At 55.0% G+C, this 10,531-nt stretch overlaps 1 protein-coding gene across 2 annotated transcripts; it reads left to right on the top strand.

Annotated features, from left to right (window-relative positions):
- Positions 1 to 6,439: 6,439 nt before the first annotated feature.
- On the top strand, positions 6,440 to 9,305 carry ADRB3 (adrenoceptor beta 3). Of its 2 annotated transcripts, XM_061404475.1 has the most exons (3): positions 6,440 to 7,919; positions 8,404 to 8,465; positions 8,648 to 9,305. In XM_061404475.1, the coding sequence occupies exons 1-2, from the start codon at positions 6,649 to 6,651 to the stop codon at positions 8,447 to 8,449; spliced, it is 1,317 nt and encodes a 438-aa protein (XP_061260459.1). In that variant the 5' UTR covers positions 6,440 to 6,648; the 3' UTR covers positions 8,450 to 8,465; positions 8,648 to 9,305. The 2 variants fall into 2 exon arrangements, with proteins under 2 accessions (XP_061260459.1, XP_061260460.1); XM_061404476.1 differs by lacking the exon at positions 8,404 to 8,465 and having other exon boundaries at positions 6,441 to 7,919.
- Positions 9,306 to 10,531: the final 1,226 nt, after the last annotated feature.

Here is a 10,531-nt window from a genome sequence, read left to right as displayed (position 1 = left end):
AGGAAGGAATTTAACTCTCCTCCCAATCCTGGCCACACCTCCTGCCTCCCCGTGCCTGAGTCTGCCCAGTTCCTGGGCTCCTGTGAAAATGCTGCTTCGTGGGAGGCTGGAGTACCTAAGGACGCTGGGGTGATCCTCTCTCCTTGAGGAGCTCTGAACCTTGACAGGGGGAGAGGAAGATGCTTTTTAGCCAAAAAGGAAAGATGGATGCTCTTTAGAAATCCGGGGCTGCCTTCCACAGCCCCCGCCCCAGGAGAGAGCTGACATTCCCAGCACAGTTTACATTCTTTTCTTTTTCTTGCTGCCCCGTCCCACATCCCTTCTAGGTCCTCCTTATTTTGGGCTGGCAGACAGACTGTGCCCCTAGAGACAAGACTACCTTCCTGCCTGGGGAGGAAGGGAGAATGCCCAGCCTTACCCCAGTTTGTCGGGATGCCACCAGCTCCGATTTCCACCCTTTCTTCACTCCTTCTTCTTCTACACTCTCCAGCACCCCTGGATTAACCCTTTCATCTCCTTCCACGAACCAGGGAGCAACCCAGATTCCAGGAAGCGAAGGTCAACACTAACGGCTGGCCCCAGTCTCCAGCCTGCCCTGCACCTCCACCTCCCTGCCCTCAGCTCCCAAACCCTGTCCAGCTGAGAAGGTGGAACAAGCTGCCAGCCAAGGCCAGAGGAGATAGCCAGGCTGGTCATTTCCTTTGTGACCCTGGACAGTCTCCTACTAAATCCCAATAGTGCGGTTTGTAAAGGAGACAGGATCACCCCAGCCTCCTTCTGCTTCCTGCCTCCCGCAGAACATCCACGAAGCAGCATTTTCACAGGAGCCCAGGAAACCTGGGGGCGGGGCGGTGAGGGGGTGAGGGGACTCAGGCACTGAGAGGCAGGAGGTGTGGCCAGAATTGGAAGGAAAGAGGTAAATGCCTTTGTCTTTCCAGTAGTGTGGGAAGAACCTGTCTGTTGTGGGGGAGGGGGCTCTGAGGTACAGCAGGCTGTCCTCAATGGTATCACCTTGGTTTCCCCAAGGGATGCTCTTCCTTGCTTTCTTTCCCTTCTCCACCACGGGACAAAGCTGCCCTGCCTGATGTCTGTGTCCAAAACTGCCGGTCAAACACTGGTAGTGCTGCTTCCGTGGAACGAAGTGAACCCCGACTTTCTCTATGGGATGGGAGTTCCTGCCAGGAGCTTGGACTGGTCCTGATCACCTTTGTATCAGTTCAGTTGCTCAGTCATGTCTGACTCTTTGTGACCCCATACACTATACATGCCAGGCTTCCCTGTCCATCATCAACTCCTGGAGACTACTCAAACTCACGTCCCTCACGTCAGCAATGCCATCCAACCATCTCATCCTCTGTCGTCCCCTTCTCCTCCCGCCTTCAATCTTTCCCAGCATCAGGGTCTTTCCCAATGAGTCGGTTCTTTGCATCAGATGGCCATGTGGGTACTGGCAGAGAGGAAAGTGCCCAGTGAGCCCCAGGCTGTCGCACCCCCACCAGCAGGGTCCACATGGCAGCCCAGAGGCAGTCTCCTCTTCCTCCTCTTTCTCCTCCTGTTGCAGCAAAATGCCTTCTCTCCCCTTGGGATTGGGGGGAAAAAAAAGTGGCATTTCCCTATTAAAAACAAGAAACATTTTTCCCTTGTCATAGCCTCTCCACTGACACCTGGACCTTGACCACTCCCAGACGGGGGTCTTTTCTGATGGGCTTTGGCCACCCCAGAACCCCTGTGAGGCTCAGCTTCCTTCCTCTTTCCAGATGGGAAAGAAAACTCCAGGCTCTGTCTTAATTGGAGGGTCTCATACTTGAGGCGTGGGTTTCCTGTTTAGGGAAGAAGCCATCCTCTTGTTTTGCTCCCTGTCCTTCCAAGCACCGGCCACCTTTGACTCAGCACCTGTTCCCGGAGGCAAAGTATGGGCTGATGAGAGAGAAAGGCCAGAGAATGTGTGGCCCGAGTACCAGACAGGCTCTTGCCTTGTTCAAGCTTTCCCTCTCGGGGAGAGGGATGGAAGAAACCACGGATCCAAGCAGCACAGCAGATCTGCCCTCTTCCTGGTTGCCTCCTTGGCCAGTCAGAGACATGGGCTGCACCAAAGTCAGCCAGTCTCCAGGATGACTGCAGGATCTGGGGGTTGGTGGGCACCCTCACCTGCTCTCTCCCTCCCTCACTCTCCTGACCCTGGGATGCCCCGAGTGAACCTTTCCTGTGTGATCTCAGTCCAGCCTCAGTTTCCCCTCTGGACCTCAGCTTTTTCTTTTTTTTTTAGTTTTTGGCCATGCCCTGTGACATGTGGGATCTTAGTTCCCCAACCAGGGAGCAAACCCTCACCCTCTTCAGTGGAAGCGCAGACTCTTAACTGCTGAACCACCCGGGAAGTCCCCCAGACTGCAACTTTTTCATTCTTCCCAATGCTGGTGTTGGACTGGATCTTTCAGATCCTAACTTTTAGCTCTTCTTTGATGCCACCATCATCCTAACCTCCCAGACTGATTATGACGGAAGGAGAAGCAAAGATTAGAAGGTCAGCTGTTCAGAAGTCACACCTACACATGATGTTTGAAGAAAGACAGGACAGAGGGGGAAAGCTTGAACACAGGTAGTCTTGGACAAAGCCCAAGGCTCAGCCTCCTGAGCTAGGCTCCTTACAAACACGCGCACAGACACACACGTATGTGGACCCAGCTGGGGTGCTCAGGGGATTGACCATGAGCTACAATCAACAAGGGCAGAGAGCACGTCCTGCTATTAGAACTTCTGCCGACAGAGCAAGGCAGTGGCTGCCTCTTCTGCTTCTGCTGACAGCGTTCTCCAAATCACAGACCATCACACAACTGGCCCCTGACACGATAGGATGACCTGTTGCATCCTCAGAGCCCCCAGTACAGAAACAGCAGCAGCCTGAACTCAGTAGCTTCAGAGGCCCACATTCCCAGTCTGCCTCCAAGGGCACAGGACAAAGGTCATCTGGGGGCCCAGGGCCAGGGTAAACTCTCACTGGGCAATGCACACTTCTGTCCACAGTTGGATGACCCCTATAGACTGGGCAGCCTAACTCCCTTGCGGCCAGCAATTAGGATGACTTCCCGGCAGTGGGTCACTCGCCTCCCACCCTTGGCAGGCCGTCAGAAACACTGGCACGAGGGTAAATGGGTACATCGCCTGGAGAGGGAAATTTGGCCGTATCTTTTAAATTTGCAAACGTGTATACTGCATGATACAGTGATTTTACAGGAATTTATTCTACAAATATACTTACACAGGTGTGAAATGACATGATTACAAGCGATGCGCTGCAACATCATCTGTTAGGAACGATTGGAAGTCAGTGAGATGTCTATCGGTAGCTGTCTGGTTTCATAGATTCTGGTATATCCCCACAATGGAATACTGAAAATGGGAGGCTTCTGCACATTGGTATGGAAGAATCACGGATATATATTATTAAGATAAGCAAGGTTCAGGACAGTGGGTATATTTTACTACTATTTGGGTCGAAAAGAAAGGAAAATAAAGAACAAAGGCATATATATTTTTTATTGACCTTGCGTAAAATATTAGCAGAAAGATAAACAGGAGACTAATGGTGGCTAATAATACTATTAGGGAGATGGCAATTTTCTAGTAAATGAGTTCGTGTATTTTGATGGCTGAATAACGTGAATGCATTACAGATTCAAAACATAAAATGAAGAAACACAAAAGCACAAGAAGAAGAGACCCAAGTGATGAAAGATGGACTCCTTCCTGCCGGGGAGCCCCAAGGCCAGGGGTGGACGGTGGGTGGGGTGGGGGATGGGCCGGCCAGACTGAGAACGTTGAGGGGATGGGCCAGAGCAGAGGAAAAGCTCTCCAGGTGCTGGGCACTGCTGTCTGCTGGCGCGTAAAAGCCTTCAAAACAGGGGCCAGAATTCCTCTCCCCACAATCTCCGTTGGTTATAGGCCTAATCATTCCCTAAAGGCAGGCACACGCATGTGGTTTGGGAAATCTTGTCTTTCTTGAACGTAAATATTGGAACACACTTCCTCAGATTAACAAGGTCACCCCTAAAGCCATGGCAGCCTTTGAAGCGACTTGACTTCCTGGCACCCCTCTCCTTTCCCCCCAACCAACTCAGATGTCCTGAAAACAAAAACACCCCAAACCTTGCTGAATGGCTGGGATTTGTTTTAGAGGTTACTCTTTGAGAATCTTCTGACACCCCTTGGAGATAACTGGCAACACTCTGGGGTATTGCAAAACCTGACTTGGGGGGGACTGCCCTGACGGTGGGCAAGAGGCCTCCGTCAAGAGGTTAAGACTCCGGCCAAGTGCGACCTGCGCTGCTCGGCAGGATGGTGCGAGGGGTGAGGAGGAGAGGCTGGGCCTGCCGGGGGTACAGCCTGGGCACGGAAGGCATTTGCTTGGGAGCCACTGACCAGCCCTGCTCGCGGGTGAGCACGGGGTCCCTGGGAGATGACACGGGTTCTTTTTCCTTGGGGATAATTTTAGGTCTTCACTTCGCCTCCAGTCTCTCCAACTCCCAGCCCCTGGCTCGGCCTCCCAGAGGGATTGCTGAGACCAGTGACTCGACAGGGTACTGTTGAAATATAGAGCTCTTCAAAAGAGACTTGCTAAGGCATGGCCCTGGAGGCTTTTTCCATGATATTTTTCCCCTTTTCTCCCATTGTTTCTGGAGAGGAAGCAAGATGGCTCGAGGATCAGGTTCTGGTAGGATTTAATAAGGGTATCAGATCTTCCTGCCCTTCAACTTTAACCTAGGGGCGTGTTTTTCAGCTTCATCTCCCCACACCCAGTTTGAGAGGAACTGGCTTAGAGACAGAGCTTGGCTGAGAACCAGTCTTCGGTCTGGGGGAGGGGAGGTGGGGGAGGAGGCCCTGGGCTTCTTAGGTTCGGGGAACCTTTGATGTCATTGTAGGAGAGACTCCAGCAGGCATTCAAGTGCCAGGCCTGCGGTGCCACACACTCCGAGATGCCATGTGTGAAGTCCTCACCTCAGTGTCTTCTAATTTTTAAAAGTTCATGAATAAAATCTTCAGGGAAGTAGAGAAGACTTTGCCACGGTGATGGAAGATTTGTGGAGAGCTGGGAGTGATGGTGGATAAGACTCAACCTGGAAGCCATTGGTTCTTTTTATGTCTTCCCTGGGTCTCAGTCGTGGCAGGTGGGATCTAGTTCCCTGATCAGGGATCGAACCTGGGCTCCCTTCCATTGGGAGTGTGGAGTCTTAGTCACTGAACCACAGAGGAAGTCGCCTTCATTCTTTACTTTTGGCTGTGCTGAGTCTTCATTGCTGCTGGGCTTTCTCTAGTTGTGGTGAGCATGAGCTACTGTTCCTTGCCGTGCACAGGCTCCTCATTATGGTGGCTTGGTGCAGTACTTGGGCTCAGTCGTTGTACCACAGGGGCTCATTAGCTGTCTCTCATGGACTCCAGAGCATGGGCTCAAAAGTTGCAGCCCAGGGGCTTAGTTGCCTGCATGGGGAAATCTGCCCGGACCAGGGATCGAACTTGCATACCTTGCATTGGTAGGCAGATTCTTATCCACTGTGTGTGTTAGTCCCTCAGTCGTGTCCAATTCTTTGTGACCCGATGGACTGTAGCCTGCCAGGCTCCTCTGTCCATGAGATTTTCCAGGCAACAATACTGGAGTGGGTTGCCATTTCCTTCTCCAGGGGATCTTCCCGACCCAGAGATTGAACGCGGGACTCCCGCATTGCAGGCAGATTCTTTACCATCTGAGCTACCAGGGTATGGACTGTACCACCAGAGAAATCCCCATTCATTCATTTTCAGCACAACTATAAGAGAAGCGTTTTAAGAGAAGGGGTCCATCTAGAAGTTTTCTCCGTGGAAAGTGTGGGGAAGGGGCAACATGGAGTGGGGAAAACAGAGAAATGGAAACTCGTAGCATCCTGGGCTCAGTTCAGAGGTCAAATCCAAACTCAAATGAGCAGGCAATCATAAAGACTCCTGGAAAATGGAAGATTTTTTTTTTTTTCCAGTAGCTGAAAAGGGAAAAAAGAAAGAGAAAGAAAAGTAAGACTAGAATGACAGGGGAGGTAAGTGAATAGAAGGGTAGAGGCCAGATCTCATGGAAGGAGGTCTTGGGAGAAGACGGAAGAAGCCGGTGTCCTCTATGACTTACAGAGTCTCAGGGGAGGATGCCTGCGTGGAGGAGGGGCTGCTGTGGGTCCTTTCCTTTGCCTCCAGGGGGTTACCTTTCCCTCCTAAGCGGTAAGGGGGCGGGGGCTCTTCCTTCCCGAGCGATGCTCCCGGACCTTCCCGGGAAATTGGTAGAGTTCCAGAAAGCCAGTGCCGCCAGAGAGCGGGGAGCTGTCACGGCAGGAGAGGGGCACGTCGTAGCAGAAAACACACGGCGTGACTTTACTCTTACGAATCTTACTGGGGGTTTGACTAATAGGAAAGGCGGGCGTCCATCTGGCTTCAGTCCCCACGGCTCGATTCCCGCTCCGGAGGCCCAGCGTGGAGCCTATTGGCCGCGGCCCCTTTAAGAGCCGCCACTCCCCCACCCCCATCCCCTCCCCAGCGGTGGCACCCAAGGGGTGGGGGTGGCGGGGAGACTGTGCGTTCTCGGCCGGTCAAACTGGGGAAGATGGCCCAGGCCAGGGAAATCGCTCCCACGCCCCGATGCCCCCGCCGCTGAGCAGGGTGAGCTGGGAGACCCTTTCCCTCATTCCTTCCCGCCCCACGCGCGACGCGGGGATGGCTCCGTGGCCTCCTGGGAACAGCTCTCTGACCCCGTGGCCAGATATCCCCACCCTGGCACCCAATACTGCCAACGCGAGTGGGCTGCCAGGGGTGCCCTGGGCGGTGGCGCTGGCGGGGGCGCTGTTGGCGCTAGCGGTGCTGGCCACCGTGGGAGGCAACCTGCTGGTAATCGTGGCCATCGCCCGGACGCCGAGACTCCAGACCATGACCAACGTGTTCGTGACTTCGCTGGCCACAGCCGACCTGGTGGTGGGGCTCCTGGTCGTGCCCCCGGGGGCCACGTTGGCGCTGACCGGCCACTGGCCCCTGGGCGTCACCGGTTGCGAGCTGTGGACCTCGGTGGACGTGCTGTGTGTGACCGCCAGCATCGAAACCCTGTGCGCCCTGGCGGTGGACCGCTACCTGGCCGTGACCAACCCGCTGCGCTACGGCGCGCTGGTCACCAAACGCCGCGCCCTAGCAGCCGTGGTCCTGGTGTGGGTGGTGTCCGCCGCGGTGTCGTTTGCGCCCATCATGAGCAAATGGTGGCGCATCGGGGCCGATGCCGAGGCGCAGCGTTGCCACTCCAACCCGCGCTGCTGCACCTTCGCCTCCAACATGCCCTACGCGCTGCTCTCCTCCTCGGTCTCGTTCTATCTTCCGCTCCTGGTGATGCTCTTCGTCTACGCACGAGTTTTCGTGGTGGCCACGCGCCAGCTGCGCTTGCTGCGCCGGGAGCTGGGTCGCTTCCCGCCAGAGGAGTCTCCGCCGGCTCCTTCTCGCTCCGGATCCCCTGGCCTGGCGGGGCCGTGCGCCTCGCCCGCGGGGGTGCCCTCCTACGGCCGGCGGCCGGCGCGCCTTCTGCCTCTGCGGGAACACCGCGCCCTGCGCACCTTGGGGCTCATCATGGGAACCTTCACTCTCTGCTGGTTGCCTTTCTTTGTGGTCAACGTGGTGCGCGCCCTCGGGGGCCCCTCTCTGGTGTCCGGCCCCACTTTCCTCGCCCTTAACTGGCTGGGCTATGCCAACTCTGCCTTCAACCCGCTCATCTACTGCCGCAGCCCGGACTTTCGGAGCGCCTTCCGCCGCCTGCTGTGTCGCTGCCGGCCGGAGGAGCACCTCGCCGCTGCCTCCCCGCCCCGAGCCCCCTCCGGCGCCCCCACGGCCCTGACCAGCCCCGCTGGCCCCATGCAGCCCCCACAGCTCGACGGGTAGGTAATCGAGGCGAAGGGATCAGGAAGCTTTCTGTATCTCCGCTGGTCAATTTTTTTTGAGTTCGGGGTTCGGGAGGAGAAGATGGGGCTGAGGAGGGTCTTTGCAATCAAGAGAAGGGGGGCACAGAGTAGGGAATCAAAGTGGAACCCAGAGCCCTTTCCTTTCCCGTTTCCTACCCACCCTGCCAGGGCGGGGCGAGGGGGGCGGTGGAAGCAAAGGAGGCGGCCGGGTGGTTCTCCAGCCCAGGAACAACAGTGCGCCCGAAGGTGCCGCGGTGCGGAGGGCCCCCGGCTCGACCGGTCAGCTCTAGTTTTGGTTTGCTAGCTTAGTTCTTTCTCTGCCCAAATTTCTTACCATCTCGCGGGCTGGCTTTGACTTGCCGAGAAGACTAGAGGGCAACCCCCCATCCCCCACCCCACCCCACCCCACCCCCGCGCCCGTCCCCAAGCCTTCGGGCTTAGTTCTGGTTTCTTTGAAAAGTCTGATAGCCCTGAAGGTGAGGATTCGCTTCCGGAATGAAGGCTAGGCGGGCTGAGGAAGCTGTGAGTGCAAATTCTTCCCCAGTAGAAGCGGGTCGGGTTGGAGTTGGGGGTGGGCTTTATGGCTCGGTGGATCCCAGAGGGGCTTCCCAAGGTCCCTGACCAACGGCCCCCCCCCCACCCCCAACCCTCGTTCCCACCCTTTGCCCCCTCACCCCAAGGTACTGTTATCTCCGTTTTTTCAGGGCTTCCTGCGGACTTTCTTAGGCCTTGAAGAAACAACTCCATTGATCCGGAACCTTTGGAAAGCCTCTGGCCGGCCTCGGTTCAGAATGAGCCCCGTGGAGTTTCCCAGCTGGAAAACTCTGCCCTCCCCAGCCTGACGACTGGGTCCTGGGAGGAGGCGCGGGGCTGACTGGGGAGGGGAAATCCTTACCAAGTGGGTTTTCGCTCTCTTTCTGAGAGAAGTTTTCTACACCCCAGCCCTGAACTTCACCGCTACCTCAGCAGCTCCCGCGTCTGGTTTCCCATGCCCAGGTGCCCGGGCAGGAGCTGGGCTGCGTTTAGCCCCGGGACCCGCACCTGTCCCACTGGGGTGCTGTGTGCGCAGGGGCAAGGCGGGCACCTTCATTCTGTTCCTTCTGCCGCCCAGACCCTGAGGAACCCACCGGGGTGCTGGAGGCCCAGGCTGAGAAGAGGAAGGTGGGGAAGGTCACGGTTTGGGCTTCTGTCCCTGGCTTCCTCACTGTAGACACACCTACCTCACAGCATTTTCAGGACTTTACTTTAGCCTTTGGGGTGGGGGTGGGGGGGGCGCTCCTGGTTTCCTGGGAAGGTGAACCATTAGAATGGGTCCCTTTTCCTTTTGAAATCAAATTAATAAATGTTACTGAATGCAGTTTATCCATCGCCCTCTTTCTCTCCCTTTGTTTTCTCTGTGTAATCCACTTAATCCTTTCATAGAGCTGCCTCTGTGACAGAGGCAATAAATTAGGCCTAATCCTTGTCCCTTTCTTCTTGATCCTCTTGAAACAAAGAATGAAAAGTCTTTTGGGGTGAAGGAGGCAGAGTTTGAGCCTTTGACACTCCGATCTCCCGACCCTGGAGGCCGTTCTGCCCTCGGGATTCACTGAAGTGCCCGCAGGAGGGTGGGGTTTGCTGTGCCAGGGATCAGGGCACATGGAGCTCTTGCGCTACAAGCCAGAGGTGGATTCATAACATCCCGCTGCCACCAGGAACCAGTTTTGTCCTGTGCTGTACGTGTGTGTGGCGGCACAGACCATTGTTTGTATTGGGCAGATGTTCTTGGGTTATAAATATATTCTGACATTTCTTATCCTTTCCATAACCTCTATTAACCTCTACCTTCCCACTCCCTTTCCTGGGCAGCAGAAATCTGTATTATCTTCTTGAACTAAAACTGGAGTTCCAAGTTTGAGCTCCTTGATAATATTTTTCCCCCCTTATTCCAATTTTATGAATCTTATCAGGCAGTTTCCAGGGAAAGAAAATTTCTATGGAAACCCCCCGGGTCATTTGTGAGTTCTTATTTAGACTCCGTGAGCAGAGACCATTGTCCAGGCTGATTTACGGGAGAGCCAGTAAATCAGTAAAAGTTGAACGAGCTGGGTGACGGCAGCATACAATGCATTGGCTACCTTCAGGGGCTCCAGGGTTATAAAACTTTGATCGGCCCTGAGGATAAGCTCAGTGGATTTCCACATATGGGTGTTCCCTGTGAACTGGTCCTGGCCTTAGCTGCTTTCTTCTGTCTAGGAGTCCAGGTTTTATTTCTTAGGATGTTTGCATACCAAAGATGACTTTCTCCTTCACTCAGCAGTACGAGGTCTCTGGTGTCTGAGGTGTGGAAGGTTTCTTGGCAAAGACTCAACTGTTGAACCTTTAGTGGAGAAGGAAGTCTCACTTTAGCCTGAGCATAAGTAAGAGGGCCTCTTCTCTCTCCCCATCTCTGGATATTTTCCCAACATCGCTGAGGGAAGTTGTCCAGTCGGTGCCAGGGTGCTAGGCGGGGGAGAAGAATGATTTGGGGGCGGGAGGGTGCTCTGGTTTGTAGAATGGTCCTTGAACGCCATCCAGGAGCTCACAGGGCTTGAGTCTTACTCGATACG

Source organism: Bos javanicus, chromosome 27 (assembly GCF_032452875.1).
Source record: "Bos javanicus breed banteng chromosome 27, ARS-OSU_banteng_1.0, whole genome shotgun sequence".
Lineage (NCBI taxonomy): Eukaryota > Metazoa > Chordata > Mammalia > Artiodactyla > Bovidae > Bos > Bos javanicus.
This window is presented reverse-complemented; position numbering and strand designations above follow the sequence as displayed.